General features: G+C 42.3%; 1 protein-coding gene and 1 long non-coding RNA gene across 4 annotated transcripts in view; one reads left to right on the top strand and one right to left on the bottom strand.

Moving 5' to 3' along the window:
* Positions 1 to 14,169, bottom strand: part of LOC124081248 (uncharacterized) — a 78,670-nt gene extending 64,501 nt beyond the window's left edge. For all 3 annotated transcript variants that reach the window (XR_009225229.1, XR_009225231.1, XR_009225230.1), the window contains exon 1: positions 14,041 to 14,169. This is a non-coding gene — a long non-coding RNA (uncharacterized LOC124081248). The remainder of the gene's footprint in view (positions 1 to 14,040) is intronic.
* Positions 14,170 to 15,691: 1,522 nt separating this feature from the next.
* On the top strand, positions 15,692 to 18,337 carry LOC124081247 (transducin-like enhancer protein 1; the record flags this gene model as incomplete). Its single annotated transcript, XM_046427462.2, is given in 4 exon segments — positions 15,692 to 15,781; positions 16,570 to 16,670; positions 18,108 to 18,171; positions 18,293 to 18,337. Coding segments are annotated over 4 exon segments (300 nt in total), but the record flags the coding sequence as incomplete, so codon positions are not given.
* Between the last annotated feature and the right edge of the window lie 3,456 nt (positions 18,338 to 21,793).

The following is a 21,793-nucleotide window of genomic DNA, read 5'->3' as shown; positions in this document are numbered from 1 at the left end:
TAAGCAAGCATTTCAGGGCATTTAGCCACAGAAAACAGCTGTTGTATGTTGTTCAATATTTGTTTTTATAGCCCTCTCACCCAAAGTTTGGAAGTTTGCATTCCTAGTTCCAAAAACATACAAATACTCTTGTTGCTTTTTTTTTTTTTTTTTTTGCTTCACTCCCTAATACCACTCTATCCCCAGTTCTTTTCATTTTTTATTTTGACATAAGATCTTGCTAAACTGCTGAGGCTTGTCTCAAACCTGTCATCCTCCTGCCTCAGCCTCCTGAGTAGCTGGGATTACAACATATATCACGATGGCTGGACATTAAGTGTTGTTTGTGTCCAAGCAACTGGCTATAAATGGGTAGGACATGGGAGTGTATTCAAGGTCACTGACTCCTACTTTCCCTGAGATCCATTTATCCTACTCCTAAGAAATACAATGGTGATGGCTTTCTTGGGCCCCAGAGTACTGGTCCATGACTAGAGTGTAGAATTCCACAGAACACACCTTTGGAATCCATGGTGCCAGATGCACTGGTAATAGGGGTGGTGTTTCTCCAGTTCTGGCTGACTTAGGGTAGAGCCTTCAACTCACCCCAGGCAAAAAAAGGGAAAGGCCAATGCTATGTTAAGTATTTTATTATGTTATCTCAGTTAATCCTTCAATCCAAGCAACTATCTTAAGAGATCTGTGTTATCTTCATTTCAGAGTTGAGAAGGGGCTGGGGAATGTAGTTTAATGACAGAGTGCATGCAGGTGCAAGACCCTGGTTCAATCCCTAGTACTGGGGGGAGGGGGGTCATTTCAAGGTATGAAAGCAAAGGGAAAAGTGTTTTGTTCAAGGATATACCTAGTAACAGGTAGGGAAGGATTCCATTTCAGAATAGAATGGCTGCTACTGTTTTTTTTTTTTTTTTCCTTTCCTTTTTGGTGATGGTGCTGGGGAATGAAACCAGGGTCTTGTGCATGTGAGCTTGTGCATGTGAGGCAAAAGTGAAGTGCTAAGCAACTCTACCAACTGAGTTATATTCCCAGCCCAAATCTGGTGCTTTCAAAATTTTTGTTATACACAAGAATTGGGGTGTGTGGATAGGCAGGGAGGCCAGAAGGATCCCAGGAGAGGTGGGAAAGGAATGGGGATGCTGAAAGGGAGGGGTAAATTTGAGGCAGAAAACAGTCAGCAGAGAAGGTAGTAACTCTAAGAATTCAAAAGACCCTCCAAAGTGATTTGAATTCTACTAATTTGAAATTGAAGATTACGTTCAAGAAGGCAGGCAGGAATTATGGCTCCTCATATCAAAATGGTATAAAGGAAAGAAAAATCTGTCATTTGTCCTATAGTTATTGGGCTGACATGTGTCACCATTTTTTATGGGTACTTAGAATGTATACTTAGCATGGTCAAGGCCCTGGGTTCGATTCCCAGCACCACATTTTTTTTTTTAATTTAAAATGGTACAGCATAATGTAAAGCAATATTTTTTGTGGTGTGTTGCAACCTATGTATGTGGTATGTGTGTGTATATGAGGTTGGGGGGAGAGAACAGGGTTGAGGGATTAAGTGGGTTTTTTTTTGGTACTAGGTATTGAACTCAGGACCTCACACAAGCTAGGTAAGCACTCTACCACTGACTATACCCCCAAACCCTTTTTAACATTTATTTTGAAATAGGGTTTTGCTAATTTGCCCAGGCTGGGCCTGGACTTGGAATCCTGAGTGACTGGGATTCCAGGTATGTGCCACCACTGGGCTGAGATTTTTTAAAATGTATTTCTTAATATGATTCGTGGTCAAAGATGTTTGAAATCCACTGATTTCAAGAGAGCTTTGGAGGTTAGAAACACATCCTTTCCCATTCAACAGGCCAAATGCTTCCAAATGTGTTGTCAATACTCAGTCTACCTGTCTACTGTCACCAAAATCTTCTCAAAACAGTACTATTCACAAAACCGTACGTACCTTTCATTTTTCCCCTTTCAGTTTTAGCATTTTCAAAATTGAAAACCAGTACAGGTGCTACTCTGTCTTTGAAATTAAGACTTTCTGTCACTCTCATTTGTCTGCTTCGCCTGGCTGCTGAGCCCTCCCTTTATTTGCTGAACTGCAATGTGAGGTATGGACTGGGTGCTGCCAGAAAGCACAGGACTGAAGGTGGCTGCCTTTTTCCACTGGCAGAAACAATTCCAAAGCCCTGGGGCAGGTGTTAGTTCTCTTTGCAGGAATATAAATTCTTAAAGTATCAACTTCAATTCAAAAAACTGAGAGAAATCCTACCAAGCTTGTGAACTATATAGTTTGTGTATGTGTGTGTGTTTCACTTTTCTATCAGTAGATCCATAGGGTATGTAGAAATAGTAAAGAATAGGGCAGCTGGGCGTGGTGGCACATGACTGTGAACCCAGGGACATGGGAGGCTGAGGCTGGAGACTGCAACTTCAAGGCCATCCCTCAGCAATTTAGCCAGATACTGTCTCAAAATTAAACAAAAAGAGATAGGGAGGAAGCGTAGAGGTAAAAAGCCCCAGTACTGTAAAAGAACAACTATAACAAAAAACAAACCAGTATGGAATGGCACTGGAGGGTAACTAAGTACTACACTCATCTGTGACTAATGGCGTCCCATATGTTCTCATGAACACCAGGATTAGGAACTGGGCTCTCCCATATGACTCTATGAGAGTACTGGGCCACAGTAAATAGAAATGATAATAGTACTTACCTCGGAGGGTAAGTACAATTGCCATTGTACTTATCTAATAGCAATTATGTGAGGATCAAATGGGGTACTACAAACATGGAAAGCACTTAGTAAGTGCTCAGTACAAAACAGCGATATTCATAAGCTTAGAAAACAAACAGGAAAGCCAGGGTGTGGTGGTGCCTGCCTATCCCAGTGGCTCAGGAGGCTGAGATTGAAAGTTCAATGTCATTCCTCAACAATTTAGCAAGACACTATCTCAAAGTTAAATAAAAAGGCAGCACCCAGTCCATACCTCACACTGCAGTTCAAAGCCAGTCTCAACAATTTAGCGAGGTCCTAAGCAACTTAGTGAGACCCTGTCTCAAAATAAAGCATAAAAACAGCTGGGGACGTGGCTCAGTGGTTAAGTGCCCCTGGGTTCAATCCCTGGTACCAAAAAAGAAAGAAAAAAATTAGGAAGAGAGTCCAAAATATGGTGCATATCGGCTTAAACCTCGAATCTCAGCTATCAGGAAACTGATAGCAAGTTGGGAGATCCTGTCTCAAAATAAGAAACGAAAAGGGCTGGGGGTGTAGCTCAGTGATAATGACCCTAGGCTCAATCTCTGCTACTTCAAAAGCAAACAACAAAGAACAGATACATGGAAAAAAAAAAAAAGGAATTTTATTGTCTTTTAAAAAATGTGGTGGTGCTAGGCGCAGTGGTACACACCTGGATTCTCAGTGACTGGGGAGTTTGAGGCAGGAGGATCACAGGTTTGAGGCCAGCCTGGGCAACTTAGTGAGGTGTTAAGCAATTATGTGAGACAGATCCTGTCTCAAAATAAAAAATAAAAAGAGCTGGGGACTTAGCTCAGTGGTAAAGTGCCCCCTGGGTTTAACTGCCAGTACCAAAAAAAAAAAAAAAAAGTGTGGTACTGGGGAGTAAACTGAAGGAAACTACATTAGATGCATCTATGAATGTGTCAAATGAACCCCATTATTGTGAATAACTATAATGGACTAAAAAATAACAATTTTTTAAAATGTGGTGGATCAGGGGTATAGCTTAGTGGTAGACCACTTGCTTAGTAGGCAGGAGGCCCCCAGGTTCCATCCTTGGAAAAGGGGTGGGGGAGGAGAGAGAGAGATGGAGAGGCAACCACCATTCTCCTTTCATTTCCATCATGCTGAATCTCCTAGGTTCCTTATGAAAGTGGAACCCTTTACAATTTTCTGAATGACTTATTTTACTTAACCTCCTAAAGTTTCATCTATGTTGTTCCATGCATCAGAATTTCCTTCCCTTTTAAGTCCATTTTCTTTATAAAATCTATCAATTCTTTTTCAGTCTTTCAAAAAAATTAATAAGTAAACCTGATGACATCCCTCTTTCTCCAGCAAAGGCAAATAATTTTTCCTGAAATTCTCCCTAGAGTTCTCTGAAAATAGTGTCTCCATAGAAATGCTAATTGGAAAATCAGTTTTCTTAAGAAAGGTATTATTCCTCCAGGCAGGCTGTTTACATTAATCAACATTTCTCTAATACTTGTCAGTGTTTTGTAACACTTTTTCAAGTGCCAATTGTAGCTTGCCAGTTCTTCTGAAGTGTGGAGGCTGCAAATGGGGGAAATCAGAATGGTAACTCTGTTCCCTTGGGGCTATTTCTGTCATGATGATGAAGCATAAATTCTTTTCATTATTTTCATTTTACATAGTCACTAGTTATGTGGATGGTGGCTAGAAACATTGGATGAACTGATTAGTCACTGTGTGTGAGAAGTCCAGCCTTCCCAGAATTTTCATATTTGCCTTCCTTAAGGCAGTCAGGTTTTTCATTACAAATTGTGGGTTTAATCTGTTTCCACAAAAACTGGAATCTGCTACCAGGGGAGGTGGTGTGAATTTGTAATCCCAGCTATTTGGGAGGCTAAAGCAGAAGGGTAGCAAGTTTTCGAGGCTAGTCTGGGCAACTTAGTGAGACTTGTCTCTAAATATAAAATTAAAAGGGCTAGGGATGTAGCTCAGTGGCACAGTGCCCCTGGGTTCAACCCCCAATACAAAAAAAAAAAAAGAGTAAATACACAAACTAGACTCTGCTTACCAATGCCACAAAAAGTATTCCCTTCAAAAAACATAATGGTGAGAAAAGGCAAAAACAAACTGAAAAGTTATGATGAAAAAAACATGATGGATGGTTTTTTGTTTTTTTTTTTTTTCAATTTCTACTTTTAGTTTACGTCTTGTTACTTTTCATATCTTTTCTGGAAAACTACTTATTTATTAGTAAGTACATCATAAACATAGCAGTCCCTCCCTATCTACTTGGGTTCTGTATCCATGGAATCAACCAAACTATCAATCAAAAATGTTCAGGAAAGCTGGCTACAGCGGCACATACCTGTAATCCCAGTGGTTCAGGAGGCTGAGGCAGGAGGATCACAAGTTCAAAGCCAGCTTTGGCAACTAAGTAGGCTCTAAGTAACTCAGTGAGGCCCTAAGTAACTCAGTGAAACCCTGTCTCAATAAAATACAAAAAAGGGCTGGGTATGTGGCTCAGTGGTTAAGTTGCCCTAAATCCAATCTCTGGTACCAAAAAAGAAAAACAAAAAATAATGTTCAGGTAAAAAAAAAAAAAAAAGCTTTATAAAGCTTTATACGTGCAGACTTTTTTCTTGTCACTATTTCCTTAACAATAATAGTAGAACAACCATTTACATAGCATTCACAATGTGTCAGGTATTATGAGTAACTTAAAACACAATGGACAATGGAGGGTATTCACCCACTACATACAAATACTATATGTCATTAAATGTAAGGGACTTGAGCATCAGTGGATTTTGGTGTGTGCAGCAATTCTGGAGCCAATCCTGAGTGAATACTGAGAGACAACTGTGGCCTCTGTGATTCTGGGTGAGGATAACATCAGTGTTCAAGATTTAGTGATATATTTATGCTTTCAAGATAAACATTTAGGAAATGAAGGTCAGTAGAGGGGGTAGAGAGAGAAGAGGGGAGGGGAGGGGAGGGGAGGGGGGATAGTAGAGGATAGGAAAGGTAGCAGAACACGACAGTCACTAGTATGGCAATATGTAAATCAATGGATGTGTAATTGATGTGATTCTGCAATCTGTATATGGGCTAAAAATGGGAGTTCATAACCCACTCGAAGCAAAGTGTGAAAGATGATATATCAAGAACTATGTAATGTTTTGAACAACCAACAATAAAAAAAAAAAAGACAAAAAAAAAAAAAAAAGATAAACATTTAGGGATGGAGATGTGGCTCAAGCGGTAGCAAGCTAGTCTGGCATGCGTGGGGCCCGGGTTCGATCCTCAGCACCACATACAAACAAAGATGTTGTGTCCGCCAAATGCTAAAAAATAAATATTAAAATTCTCTCTCTCTCCCTCTCTCTTTAAAAAAAAAAAAAAGATAAACATTTAAAGCTTAGTACATAATGTAATACTCTATCAGCATCATATTTCAAACTATTAAGAAATTTTAAAAATCAAATTAATAATTCATAAATTTCATTGCTAGACTCAAGTGATTAAAAGGCTAGCAGAACAACTATTCATAATAGAAATAAAGAAACTGAAGTAAAATATATTTGCTACTGCCTTATTCTTAATAGTTTTGCTCTTTATTTGATAGTAGATTTTCTAATGATTCAGAGCTTTATGGCTCACAAAAAGATGCATCAATGAAATGCCCCAATGTATTTAAAAATTTCCATATTATATTAATAAGTAACTAATCTACATTTAGGAAAAAACAAAAATTAAATAGAACTAATAATAAAAGTACTCTAAAATCCAGAGCAAAAATATTTGGTAACACTTGGTTATTAGTACCACAGTTCTTTCATGATGAAGGAAAAAAATCATTTTTTACATTTTTTTTTAAAGAGAGAGAGAGAATTTTTTAATATTTATTTTTCAGTTTTCGGTGGACATAACATCTTTACTTTATTTTTATGTGGTGCTGAGGATCGAACCCAGCGCCCCGCACATGCGTTACCGCTTGGGCCACATCCCCAGCCCTTACACTTTTTTTACTAAAAACACTATAAATCAAATTTTAACTATGAAGTTGAAAATTGTTTCACTTTATATATGAAACAAAGATGCAGGTAATAAGTTTTGAATTGTTTCCCATACTTATTAAAACTTCAAACAGGAAGAATGAAGGAATAATAAAATCAATAACTATCTCTAAATTCTGAAGGGATCTGTATAAACACATTGCCAAATTTGCTTTCTCTTTCTTTCTCTAGACACACTCATTTGCAGTTACTTTTTCTTTTTTTTTGGTACCCAGAGGCATTCCACCAGTGATACTCCTAGCCTCCCCCTCCCCCCTGCCGCCCCCTTTATTTTGAGATGAGACAGGGTCTCACTAAATTGCCTATGCTGGCCTCCAACTTGTGATCCTCTTGCCTCAACTCCCAGGCAGCTGGGATTATAGGCATGTGCCACTACACCAGGCTTACAGTTAATATTTGAAGTTGCATGCTTTACCATTCATCTTCTCAGAATAACAGCCTCCTAAATAACCACAATATTTCCACATCAAAAACGAGTCATTATTCTATATTGCCTAATATCCCAAGCACTCTGTCAATGAGCTATTGACAATTGCCAATGACATATTCCATACTTGTGTGTACTTGTGTTGCTGAAAGCTCAGTCCTTGTCCCTGATGCCAATCCAATAATGAGGACAAGGTTTTGAAAAAAAGGAAAAAGAAGGTTTACTTTGCTAGTAAAGGAGAAACACAGGGGACTCCTGTCCAGAGGCTGTGATTCTGCCAATCAGCAGGAACAGGGGGCCTTTTAAAGAGGTGACTCAAATGCTACATTCCAGAGTTCTCTGTTGGAGCTGTAATTCACTTGTTAATTTGGGTGACGCTCATTTGGAAATCCTCTGGAACCATCCCCAAAGTCTTAATGATTTGGTTCCTATGGTGGGTGTGTACTCAAAGACAGATAAATCTGCCTAGCATCCAGAAGAAAGGTAATCCTAATTCCCCTAATAATAGGGAGGGGGAGAAGCAGGGAGAGAGGAAGAGAAAGAAACTTTTCCATTTTAAAAATAAATTGAAAAGAGGGGAGGGAGGGAAAGGGAGGAGGCAGGGGATTAGCAAGGATGGTGGAATGTGATGGACATCATTATCCAAAGTACATGTATGAAGACACAATGGGTGTCAACCTACTTTATATACAGAGATATGAAAATTTGTGGTATATATGTGTAATAAGAATTGTAATGCATTCCGCTGTCTTGTATTTAAAAAAAATAAAATCAATAAAAATAAATAAATAGACAGATTGCAGTGGCAGAGCAGCAGGTTATATTCAAAGCATAAAGTGAACCACTGTTACACTTGTAGTACTGAAGATTGAGTCCAGAGCCTTGTGCATGCTAGGCAACCACTCTATCAATGAGACAAGATCTGGTTTAAGTTGCCCAGGCTGGTCTTGGAATTTGCAATCCTCATGCTTCAACCTCCTGAGTAGCTGGGATTACAGGCCTAAACCACTGTTTCTAGCTTGACATTTTTAAAGAGTGCAGGCTACTTGTCTTGTGAAATGTACCAACGTTCTGTATTTCTGCTATTTAACATGTTCATCCAGGCCTAGACTTTCTGTCTTAGAAGCATGACTGTATCTGGAACATATACTTGTCTGCTGGTGCCCTCCCCATGTCAGACTTTTTGTCTTCAACTATACCAAGAAGAATACTCAGAGATCTCAGGTGAATTGAGTTCAACTCCTTAACTCTTCAAACACTTTGCTAGCTTCAGGAAGAAATATCATTTAAATGATACTGACAAGTCTTCTAAGGTACAAGGAAAAATGTATTTCCTAGCAACTCCTTGGCCTGCAGCAAAGGTGGGTCATTATAGAGAACTTTAAGGGGCCAAGGTCTGTTCTTGTTATGTGAATATGTGGGAAGAAGCATCAAAGGGCTTCCTTTTATTACTTTTGTCTACCAGCTTCTATTGTGCTAAATGCTAGATTAGAGGAGTGAAAAAGGTATATCATCCCATCTTTTACCAGACTTTATAAGAGTTTTTTTTTTTTTTTTTTTTTTTTAAAGGTAGGGAGTGTGCAGTTGTGCACTACCTTCACTGAGACCTATGACAGTCTGAACTCCAGACAGTATTTGATCAGGTCCCCAAATACTGACAGTTTTTCCAAGGCATCTCGCCAGGTAGACATGAAAATCTCTGACAGCTAGGCCCTCTGCTTGAAATATTTCAAAGAAAAGAATCATGAATCTATTTTATTGGTGTGAAAATTCCAAATTAATCAGACTACATTAAAACATAGGTGTGTGCCATCTGGGTACATTAGATGTAAACAGGCTTAAAAGGAGCACTACTAAGCAAAAGAACATGGTAAAATGGCATTTATATCTGAACTCTGATGACTGCATATAAACATATGCTATTTTGGGCTGATACCTCTTTGGAAAACCAGCCTTAAGTAAACAAAAGGTTAGCCCTGGGTGAGGTGGTATTCTGCAGGCGCAGACACAGTCAAGTGTTTTTGTTTTTTTGAAACATGATTGGCTAGCTAAGAAGTTTATCTGCTTGGTGCCTCAAATTCTCAAAAACAGTTTATTTGAATACTGAATGAATGGCTAATCTCCTACAAGTTTTGGGGCTTTAACAAGGTAAACAAATGGGTGGGCTGTGGCAGTAAACATTGTATTTAGTTCCAGGCTCATCCAGGTTTCCAAAATTCCTCTCTTCCTCTCCTTTTTCTATACCTAGCCTTCCTGCTCCCCAGCTTGGTCTCTCGTACCCTGTAAAAGTATTGAAATTGCAAAGGAGACATTTTTAATTATAAGTACTATGGTAATGAATTCAAGTACACTCATTTATCATAAAGGGCTTTCCCATCTGTCTCTAAAGTATACTTAAAAATGATGTGTATTTGATAACATTAGCACCAAGCATCTTCCACATGTTAATGTTCACTGTTTTAAATGTTCCACCCCGCCCCCCAAGACAGCATAGTGGTTGTTCCAGAAAGAACACATTTATCTCTTGTTTGGGAATGCCTGTGTGGTCTCTTCCTAATTTATTTGCACTCCAATCCTTGGGGATCCCATCACAATCCCCCTAGGCAAAGGGAGATTAGGGAACAAGGCTGGCTGCTTTTCCCCACCCTACCAGAGAAGGGAAAACAACTTCCCCAAGTCCCACAAGTTCTTCTGGCCACTGTACAAATTGTTCTTGAGCATGGAGAGTTTCCAAAAGCCCTAATTAGCAACTCACAGCAAACATTTCTTTGCATTAGCTAATGATCCGGCTACACTTGTAAGCAAACAGAACCAACATATCTAATCAATGCTGAAAAACCAACCAAATGCCTATTAAACATCTGGATGTAATTTTCTAGTTAGAACAAAATGAAAACATATGCAGGTTCCTTTGATCTGCGTCTTAACAAAGAAATTGTTGATAAAAAAGCATACTGGTCAGTCAATGTGTCATTTCCATAAAGTCTGCTCATTTCTCTTCAAATGCTCCCAGCTTAATTTAGTTGGTTTCCTGCAATCTCTAATTTTACCATATTGTGTGAAACCACAGAGGTTCTTTGGATGTGATTTTATTTGAGGTTTTACTGCTGCATGGATCTGCTACTGATTTTTTTTTTTTTCCCCTTCTCTGCCTTCTTTCCTCCACCTCCACACCCATTCCGTCCTTTTCTTTGGTAATGAGGTGGAGGAGGAAAAGGTTATAAAGCAATGCTGGGAACATTTCTTCTGGACCCTACATTCTTAGGTTTTAGAAAACTTTCAGGGAAAAAAAAAAAAGCCAAATGAGGAAATGTATGAGCAATAACTTGTAATTAAAACGAAGAGAAAATGAAGAGGGTGAGGTGGTGTGTGCCTGTAATCCCACCTTCTCAGAGGGTCAAGCAGGAAGACTGCAAGTTCAAAGCCAGCCAAAGGCAATTTAGTGAGGCTCTATCAACAAAATAAAATACAAAAAAGGCCATGGATATAGCTCAGTTCTTGCTTAGCTCTTTGCTATGCCCTGAGTTCAATTTCTAGTACTGAAAACAAACAAAAAGCCTAATTTTTTGATCAGCATCCATATATTTTCCTGTTGTGTCCAGTATCTTACTGTATGACATTTTGTTTTTATAATTATTTAACCTATTAGTTGAAAATTTAATAATCAGCAATAAATGAATGGAAATATACCTATATATGCATCAAGATAAACAATCTGACAATTTTTGTTTCTTCTGCAGAGGATCAAAGGGGTACTGTTTTGTTCCAAGTCAATTTCCTATGGAAGTAGTATACATAATATTATTTTATGTGAAAACATAACTGACATATGAATATGATAAAGGTAAAGAAGATTATGGTTAACAGATTTTAAATAGAAGATCAAAATTATAGATTTCATGAGTAGGACTATTTTCTTTTAAATAGGCTGTAGGCAATCTGCACATATATTATTTATTTAAAACGTAAGATTAAAGCTACTTGATTGTTTAAACACTATCATTTGTAAAGCAGTTTGATGAGAGTTTTGTAGTATAATTATTACAGCATGACAATCATGGAGAAAATACGACCTTGAAAAGGGACAAGGCCTTCTCCTACTCTCAAAGAGGATGCACTGAATGATAAAGAAACCTTCCAAAACCAACCATCTTTATACACGCAATTAGAAGCCTTTCAATTTAAAAATCATTAGGAGCTTTCTTTTGTTCCCCCAACATACTACATTTTAAGACAATCAGAAGGCCTGGTCTGGTTTCAAACTTTATTGGTAAGGAAGTACTAGTTAAGAGTATTTCCCATTGTTAATCTTAGCAAACTGGTAATATTCTGAGTGGACACATTTTCCGTGAACAATTAAAGAACATTTTAAAGACAATATGGCTAGTTGTGGAGCTTAAATTGATAATCCCAGAGACTGCAGGAGGGTCACAAGTTCAAGGTCAGCCTCAGCAATTTAGCAAGACCCTAAGTAACTTAGCAATTACCCCCTCTCAAGGGCTGGGGCTGTTACTCAGTGGCAGAGTGCTTGCTTAGCATGTGTGAGGCACAGGGTTTGATCCTTAGCACTGCATAAAATAAACAAATAAAATAAAGGCAATGTGTTCATCTACAACTACAAAAAATTTTTTAAAAATATCCTGTCTCAAAATTAAAAAAAAAAGAAATCTGGGGATGTGGCTCTACACCCTGAGGTTCAATCTTCAGAATCAAAAACGAAAAAAAAAGGACAAAGTGTTAGAATTTTGAAGAAGGTGTGGTAGGGAAAAAAGTAGCAACACTTTTGCTCCTGTCCAAAAATACTCTTTACTTTTGTGTTTAATTACCATTCTGTGCCAGTTAGACAAGGCACACTGAGTACATAAAACTCAGGGAAGCCAGGAAGAAGTCTCAGTGTAGGCAAAGTCTACTTGTGGCATAGAAGAACTTTCTACGCAGTTCTGGCACTGATTATGGGATAAACTGACCACAGACTGGCATTTGTGGCCCAATCACTGGATGATGATTTACAAGGGCACAGGCTGCCAAAGCACAAAGCCTAGTTGTCCATGTATCATCTGATTTCAAATGTCCTGTATGTGGAGCAAGCCTGCTCTCACCATCACTGTTTAACCAAGGAGAAAGGCAGTGTTTCCCTCTTTTCATGCTCCATGTTAGTAGTAATATGAATAACATAACACCCTTCCCAATTCCATTTAATGAACATGCCCCAAAACTGCCATGCCAAACTTGTTTTAAGAATTTACTGTGGTCTTCAGACTGGCTCAAAAATTGCTCTTTTTTTTTCATTTATAATTGATATTTGGGATTGATGCAATTACATACAAATCAATATCATGCATATTTAAAAACAACTTCAACAGTGAACTGTATTATCTAAAACGATTCTTTTAATATTTCAAAGAAAAAGATCTCTGTAAAAGCAAAATTTCTAATAAAACATATGTCTACTTAAATAGGCCCCTTCCCATAAGCCTCTTGAAGGTAAAATAAGGTTTTAAACTACGAGGTAAAATAAGGGATGGTTTTAAAAAAGAGGGAGGATTTTAATACCAAACATTTGTTTACTAGTTTCCAAAATAAGATGAACGATTGTCCAAGATGCACCTTTCTTAGGGAGGAAGAAAACAGCACTATTCTACTCACTGCTCACATGTAAAGAGCTCCACTGAACTAGTCTTTAAAGTTTATAGGTAGTGGTTGGGGGGGGGGCTAGGAGTATAGCTTAGTTGGTAGAGTGCTTGCCTAGCATGCACAAGGTCCTGGGTTCAATCCCCAGCACCACCAAAAAGTGGTATATAAAGTGTAGGTAGTGGCAAAACAAAATAAATAAATAAAACTATACACATGGGAACTCTGAAGGTTTTTCCTGCTGTGTATTTGGACATACGGATGGAAACTGGAAACTCTATCAGCATCCCTTTTCAACTAAGAATCTTAACTATGTCACCTACCCAAAGTCTTTTCAAGCAGCTACTTAACACTGCTCAGCCCAAAGGTACCACCCAAACTCTGGGGGTGGGGTAGGCGGGGCAGGTTTTTCAGGTCTCTGGGATTTGTTATTCCATTGTCTCTCTTTGTTCCTAAGACATGGAAAAGACTCATGGTCTCCCGGTTGAGAGGCTCCTGAAACGTTCCGTCACCTCCTCCTTCCTCATACACAGGAAAGTCAGACAAGGACCGGGATTTCTCGCCCCAAGGAGAGTCATCTGCGCCTGGGACACACGTGCCTAATATTGGTCGCACCTTGGAAATCCTTCCCGCCAAGAAGACAGGCCGGTCTTTTTTGCAAAATGGTTTGAGATCCTTCAATAAAACCTGAAACCCACTACTTGCGGAGCAAAGCGGGTAGGTGGGGTGGACGGGCATTATCGTCAGGACTAATGCCGCTGATGTACCTATGCCACCTAATGCATTGCTCATCTATGAATTTTCCATTAAGTGCACAGTTCGCTTCTGCGTCCGTGAAAAGGTAGCTCAAGGTAAAACAAACCTCACAGACATTTTTGAACGTAACCTCACTTTCAAAGAGTAGCATCAAACAAGGGCCAACACCGAAAAACACATTTTGCTTAAATTACCCAAAAGCGACCCCTTCGTCCCCAATAAGAAACAACGCGGTTAGTCTCTGAGTTACTTTCACTGAGATCTGAAGATTTTCATTAAAGGGAAAAGTGAACAAGTGGAAGGGTTTCTGCAAAGTCTACCCCCAGCTTCCGCCACTGCACTATCGACGGTCCCTCCAGCTTGCCCGCTCTCGCGCGCTCCCAAGCCAGCCCCACGTTACTTTGATTGACAGTTCGGTCCCGCCGCGCTCCTTCCCACCGACCTTCCAATCCTTCGTGCCAATCTCCGGGTCTCGCCGCTTCCCATTGGCTGGTTTTGGCGTCCCGCGGCTCCTCCAGGAACAGTTCCTCACCGAGCCCGGGAGGACACGGCTGGCGGAGAAGGGGCGGGGGGAGGGTGGGAGGGGAGACGGGGGAGACGGCGGAGATGGAAGCTAGGGGGGCGGGTAGGAGAGGAGGGGGAGGGGGAACGGGCCGTCCGGCACGGCGCAGCCATAGGCTCCGGGGAGGCGCTACGTCAGTGCCCCACGTTGGGCACGGCGCACTGGATTGGCTGACGCGGGCCTCCGCTCCCCCCGGCTCCAGCTCGGCCCCCGGCCCCCGCCGGCTCTGTGCTTGCGGCCCCCGCCCGCGCGGGGCTGGGCGGGGCCGGCGCTGGTTAGCTCCGGAGTGTGAAACCGCGTGTTAAAGTAACCGGCGCGAGAGGCGCGGGCGGCGGTGGCGGTGGGAGCGGCGGCTGCAGGAGCAGCAGGAGCGGCGGGTACCCGGTGCCCAGCGTCCCCGAGGCAGCCGACTGCTCCACCCCCACCCTCCTACAGCCCGGCAGGACCTGCGCCACTAACCTGGCCCTCCAGCAGTCCCGCGGCGACCGAATCCTCTTCGGCTGCGCTGCTGTGACAACTCGGGACTCGCCCTAGGAGTTTGCCCGCTGGGGAGGGAGACCAAGCGGCAGAGCGCACTCTTGCTCTTCTCTCCACCATTTCGCGGATGTCTTCCCCTGGGTCTTGAGAGAACTTTGCTGCAGACTGGAGAGCCCTTTGCAGAGAGTGAGAAAAAGGGAAGAAAAGAAAAAGACCCAGGAAGAAGAGGCGCTGACGAAGGGTCCTGAGCGGCTGTACGGCCCGGACAAGTGCGCGCAGGGCACTGCGCCCTAATGCGCCCCGGGCTCAAGGAACAGCGGGTGGTTGCGGGATTCCTCCACGAGGAGTAGCCCTGTGGGTCCAGGAGCGTTTGTGCAACCGCGGAGAACACCGAGTGCCGGTCGCACAGGGCTTGCCGAGCCGCCTCCCGGCGCGCCCTCCGCACTTTCCTCGCTTCGTCATCTCTCGTTCCCCATTCGGGGCTGAGGCTCTGGACCACCGGGTGAGGATCCTCAGCTTCGATCCCGACCTTGCAGTTTGCAGAAGGCAGTGAGCGCCTGGCCAAAGACGCCGCCGGGACCCGAGGAGTTGCCCCGGAACGCCGCCGGGTTTGTTTGTGTGTGGGTTAGCTGGAGGTGCCGCGTCACCTGCACCTCGCCTACTGCCACCGCTGTCGCAGGGAAAACCCGGGGAGGAGGCTGATCAGAAGAGCAAAGCAAAACAGCCCGCCTGGATTTGTGTGCCCGGGACGGGCGCCCGGCACGCGGATCTCGGAGAGGAGTGCCGCCGGAGTCACCGCGACCCCACCTCCTCGTTTGGGCGGCCGAGGGCCGCGGGTTGGAACGCAACCCCCGCGCTCTTTCCCTGCGCGCCAGAGACGCCGGCCAGATTTTCGGAGCAGCCCGCACCTGGGCGCCCCACAATGTGGCCCTGAGGGCGGAATCCCTTAGGCAGGAGCTGCCGCCGGCACCGAGAGGCCACAGAGTGCGCCCGGGTGCGTGGCCAGCGCGCCCCGCTTCTGCCTGGCCTCCTGGCTTAATTTTCCTCGGCGGGATTAAAGTTGGAAATTGAGCGGAGAATTGAGTTGTCCGGGAACCGAGCCGCGGCAGCCGCCAGAGCGAGGTTCCCGCAGAGCCGGCAACCGGTGAGCCAAGGGCGGGTGGTTGGGTGGGGGGCTTGAGCGAGGGTTGGGGAAGGGCTTTCCCTGTGCGGTAAGGGACGAGTGGCTACTGCAACCTGGCAGGCTCCTTCGCCCCCAGCGGTGCCAGGGTGAGCGGGTCTTGGGCTCGCCCACCCTAGGGCAGGGAGTGAAGTGAAACTCAATCCCCCCCTTTCCTTCTGGGCCCCCTCCTATTTGACGTCTAGACAGGGCGGACGAGGGCGCCCGGGGAGGCTGGGGTTTCTTTCCTGGAGCCACATCCTTCCCATTTTCCCGAGGCGTGTGGGGCGCCCCCCCTTTGTTTCTTGTCTCCCTTATTTACATGTCAATGTAGCCCCCGTTCTGGTGCGCCCAGTGGTGGCCCTGGCGACTCTGGGAATGGGGAACGTTAGGCTGTTGTTTTTCTCCTCCCGTCCCGGGGTCATTATCACCCGCATGGGGGAGGGGGCGGCGACGACGACTCCTCGATTTGGCTTAGTCCTCTCCAGTCTCGGGGCAGCTCCCTTTCCCAGGTCTGGTTGACCTAGGCACAAGGCGCGATCCGCCCTGGAGGATGGAGGAGATTCTGTTCTGAGCCTTTTTAGAAGCTGAGGGCAGGAGGAAGGGCCACTTTCTCTCCAAAGTGAATCGTAAAGTTGAGTTTGGGGCTCGTTTTTTCACCACTTAACTTTATTTTTGTTTATGCCTTATCCGATTTCTCCCTCTCCTGACTTTCTGCTTTATCCATCCGCCCGCATTCTGGTGCCTCGGTGCCCCTCGCTGGTCGCCCCCAGACGCCTCATCAGGCTGCAGGCCAGCCCTTCAAGTTTACTATCCCGGAGTCCTTGGACCGGATTAAGGAGGAATTCCAGTTCCTGCAGGCGCAGTATCACAGGTGCGTGTCCAGCCGCCTCACGCGAGTGGTCGGTCGCCCAGGCTGCCCGGTGCCCCTCATCTCCCATTCTACTGGCGGTGGCGCCTGTACTTAGTACTGGCGTCCAGGCGGTGGCGTGTGGAGTCGCAGTTAAGACCTGTCATTCATGTTACCCCCTTCAGTGTCTCTTCTCGGGCCGCCTCTTTTCTCTTGTCTCCTCCTCCTCCCATTGTTTCCCTTTTGCCCGTTTGCTGCTGTTCCAGGGAGTCCTTTTTCGTGTATTTAGGAGTTGCATGAGAACCGTCAATATTTGCACTTCATTTATTTATTTTGCAACAGGCTGAGCTGAAACATTGGTTCAATCGATGCCTCAGCTCTGGAGTGCGGGTTCATGGAAGCAAAGCCATGTTGAAATCGCTGTTTGCCATGCTAGGAAATTGGGTTGTCTGAGACAAAGTCCATTAGGGAAGGCTAGATGCTTTTAGCTACGCCCATCACTGGTGATGATGAGGGAAGAGATGGATATCAAGTAGGGGAAAGCACACCTGCATTGGCCTCATTCTGGGTTGTTTTGAGTGGGACAAGAGAGAGGAGTAACATTTATATTAATGTCAGCCTTAGTTACTTGTAATGATACCTACGGTCAAAGGATTTATAAATGAAACTATTGGTAAAGTATTCTGCCCATGGTGAATTTTCCAGAAAGGTTAGTTCATTTCCTTGGATCCTATGAGGTTTTGGCTCATTGGAGCTAAGAAATAGCTGTATTGACATTTTTACTTTTGTAGTGCTTGAGAAAAAGCACACAGATAAGCTAAGTGGCTTGGGTGTGAATTTTCTTATTTTGTCAGGGGCTTTCTGATTATTGACCTTTTGTCTACTTGTAGATACTATCTCCAGAGCTTGAGGCATACTTGCACATACCATGTTTACCTAACAGGGAGAACTTCAACCCACTTCATTGCGGTAGCTGCTTGACATATTTTGGCAGGGATTTAAAAATCAAAGGTTTTGAAAGGGAGCAGCCATAGTAGAAGTAATTTTACAGATAAGGTTTTCAAACCTAGAGACTGTTTAAATAGGCAAGATGGTACAGACTATGCTGAAGTCTGAAAAGTGTTGCAAAGGCCAGATTTTGGTGTAGTCTAGAGAAATGAACTTTGCAAGGAAGTAAGGAACAGATAACCATGAGGAGAAATCTGTTTTGATGGACTTTTCATTCTTGGCATCGGACCAGGTATGCATCAAGAAGAAAACAAACTGTAGTTGAAAGGGATACCCTGTACTGTTAACCTTATTCTCTGTTAAATGCAAGGACAAAGCTTTCAGGTGTTTACCTAGATAGTTTATGGTTTTTCCAAATTGGTCTTTGTTTTTACTTGAAGTGCAAATATGTGAGGCAGATGTTAAAACAAGTGACATAATGTTTACATTAAGTTGCCTGTTTTGTTTTCATAGCCTTAAATTGGAATGTGAGAAACTGGCAAGTGAAAAAACAGAAATGCAGAGGCACTATGTGATGGTAGGTATCAAAAATTGGACTTTTTTTCTTTTCATATAAGTATCATTAAGTATATATTCTTAGCATTATAAAAGCATGAGTTAATGAAATACCGGGTTCTTTTTTTTTTTTTTCTTTACAGTATTATGAAATGTCATATGGACTAAACATTGAAATGCATAAGCAGGTAAGCTTTAATTGAATCTCAAGCCGAAATGAGAAATTTCTTCATGATTTTGTAACACTGACTTTGTCCTCAGCCCTGGGGTTGTTGGGTGGGCATTTGTGTGTCATTTTTTCTTTCCTCTTAGTGTCCTGTATCTTCCTGTGAATTGGTAATGGTAGTATTCTGCAGCAAGGATTGCTTCTTGACAATTACCTTGATTTTAAGTGACAATTACCTTGATTTTAAAGGTGGGAGGTGCTTTGGAAATGTAAAGTAGCCTGTTTACAGACAGATAAGAACTGAGACTCCAGAGTTTCCTGGGGTTTCTCTCACAGAATTGCTGAAATTTCGAGTAGTGTTTGTACTGTTTGGGAAGAAAGTGTGGACCTGTGTGGGGAAGAAGAATGGTTAGGAGGTTTTCTTAATCAGATTTAACAAGGTATATGACTAACTGGAGTACTCCTTATGCTTTGGGGTTACACAGAGTGACCCTGAGGATTGGTGACTTATCAGCAGACATCTCTTTGAGAAATTCCTCAGTTGATGCAGGTTTGGAAGTGAAAAAAGCATCCTTTTATGGCCACAGCATATGTTGAGAGTTACTTCAGTCCTAGTGGTTTTAAAAGCATGAAAAGATTAGTGACTAGAAAGCTCTAGCTATGACTATGAGTTTGCAAGTTCCCATAAAATTCACACTTATGGCTACTATAATGGTGTATAAAAAGAGTATTGAGCTGGAACAAGGCACTAAGGACCTCATAAGAGAAGAAAAGCTAAATGATTGCTCAGCCCAAAGGACTCTCGATTGAGTAGTCATTGTCTGCCAAAGAAAGCATTAATGGCAGGGTGTAAGTATTCTGGAGATATGCTGACATTCACTTTTTCATCAAGACGCTGGTACAATAAGTCTTTTAGAAATCGATTGCCTCTTAAAAAATTATCATCAGATGAAGTTGCACAGTTGGACACATTTCAAAGTGCAACAATACAATTCTTACTTGATGTATATGTGCTATTTCATCTCAAACCCTTGTTTCATTAAATTAAAGAGCATGGCTGACCGGCTGGGGCACAGTGGAGAAATTGATTAGTTCAGCCTTCAGATCTTCCTTATATTCAAAGACTTTCATTAAGCAAGTGTGTTTCAGAGTTGAATTCTGCTTTTGTAACTGTGCTCTTTGATTTTTAATTCATCATAGATTTCATAATGTTAAGTTATCATGTACATTAGATCTATTTTCAGATATGTGTTTGGAAAGTGATAGCTTAGTTCAAGGCCTCTCATTAGTAATGTAATTGGGCTTTTAAAATAGTGCTGATTTTACTCTGATTTGCAAAGTTAGTAGCCTAGCTTGTATTGGGATTGTGCCTTTGTTTTTGTATTGTTTCAGTGGCTAGTGCCTTATTGAGACAATTATGCCTTGTTGATAGTAAATAAACCAGAAGATCTATGGCTCATGTCTGTGGTCATTTAAATTAATTATGCAGATAAACCTTGCCTATGCATCCTAATTTGCTACTTCAACCTCCAGTACTAGGACATGATACTTTACCACTGAGCTATATCCCCAGCCCTGTTTATATTTGTTTTTATTTAAGTTGCTAAGGCAGGCCTTGAACTTGTGATCTTCCTGCCTCAGTTTGCTGGGATTACAGGTGTGTGCTACTATGCCCAGCTACTTTTTTTTTTTTTTTTTTTTAAGATGTCCTCAAGGGCACATTTTTTAAGGGCAGGGTCGGGGGGTACAGATATTCTTTAAGTGTAAGAGGAAACTTGAGTTTTTGGTTTTTTTTTAAAACCCATAAACTTGAAGGATTTAATAACCTCATCGACTCTTTTACAAGGGAACACCACCCTTGTGTGATGTTGTATGCTGGTGCTGGGTTTATTGGGAAAGATAAAGAGGTGTAATTCTTGTGGGTTCCTGTAGGTTACATGACAGGGTGACCTTTTTGTCATGTTAGGGGGAAGGGGGAGAGAGAGTGTCAGAAACCTCATGGTGTGAAAATAGTTTTCTAGTGAGTTTCTGTACTGTGTTGGGCATTTATGAGTATGTATTGTCCATCTATGAGAATGTGTGCGTTAATAATATGCTGTGTATAACTGGCTCAGTAATTTGAAAAATGTGAAATGCTGAGAGAGACCATGTTCTTCATAGTAGGGTATTAAGCCCCCTGAAATTTAGTTTATATTGTAAATGCTGACAGACCCTTAACTAGAGTGGTGTGCAAAGTAATGCTATAATTCAGTTTAAAGTGGTCTTACATTTGAAAAACATCCTTCTGACTGTCACACATTAATAATAAGTTCTGAGGAGGCATTTGGTGCAGCTAGTAATCATAATTCTTATTAAAACTGGTGACGTCTGGCCCCCAGGGTGCAGCCAGGCTCAAATTGATGCTTTTCGCCGCCTGATCACCAGCATGGCCTAAGTGCTCATTATATTGTAGAGAGGGCCTTTGGAGCTCTCATTAGATTTGACAGGAATTCTCTCTAGGGGGAAACTGGGCATTAGCAAAGACTCCTGACAGGCTGAAATTATTCCTGCTTTATGGCTTATAACCAAATGCTAGCAAGGCATCATCAGGGGACACAAAAAATTGTCATTTCTGACAACATCTTTGTTACTGGGGGAAAAAAAAATGCAGTGATGGGGAAACTTTCCATGTAGAGAGCTTTAATGCCGTTAAGATTTGTCTGCAGTGTGACGACTGCTCTGCTTCCTACCTTTTCAACTGGCTTGTCGGAAGGAGTAAGTTTTAGAGTTCAATGTCAAATCTCACTACGAGCTTCTCTGGCTGGAAGTTTTAAAGTGGAAGCACGGGCCAAATCAAGAGTGGTATAATTGTGGTTTCCTTACTTGGTGTGGTGCTCCCAGTCTGTTTGTGTCGTGTCAACACTTCCTGATAAGGCTTCCTCTTACTTTCTCTGCTCCCATTTGTGGTTCCTTACTGAAAAGGCAGCAGAGCCAGCATGGGAATAGATACTTGAGTCTTTTATTGTAGCATTAAGACAATTTTTTCCTCCTTAGAGCTTTTTAATAGGTCCCTGTCTGTCCATTTCTAAACATGTAGATGTTGGATTTTAGCTTTTTTGTTTGTTTGTTTGGTGGTGCTGGGGATTTTATCCATGGCCTCATGCTAGGCAAGCACACATCCCCAGCTCAGCTCTTATCTATTTCTAAACAAAAGAGAGGTGGAGACTTGAAAATTTGAAGGAATTCTGAGATCATCAGAGTATTATAAGTACATTGAAAAATAGGAAGCCAGTGTGAGTCTGGTTGTTTTCAAGGGCAATGCCGCAGTGTGTATGACAGCCTGATCTTTGATTTTCTTTGTTCCATGTCTTGGTATTATCTTGTTTGATATTTTGGGGAACAAAATGTACTGTAAATTTCATACATAATCCTTATTTATCCCAATAGTGTATCTTTTTTGTGTGCTGATAAAGCCAGGTTATGAATTGTCACTAGTGAC

This window comes from Marmota monax, unplaced genomic scaffold, assembly GCF_021218885.2.
Source record: "Marmota monax isolate L192 unplaced genomic scaffold, Marmota_monax_Labrador192_F-V1.1 WCK01_AAM20220418_F8-fsc01029, whole genome shotgun sequence".
Classification (NCBI taxonomy): domain Eukaryota; kingdom Metazoa; phylum Chordata; class Mammalia; order Rodentia; family Sciuridae; genus Marmota; species Marmota monax.
This window is presented reverse-complemented; position numbering and strand designations above follow the sequence as displayed.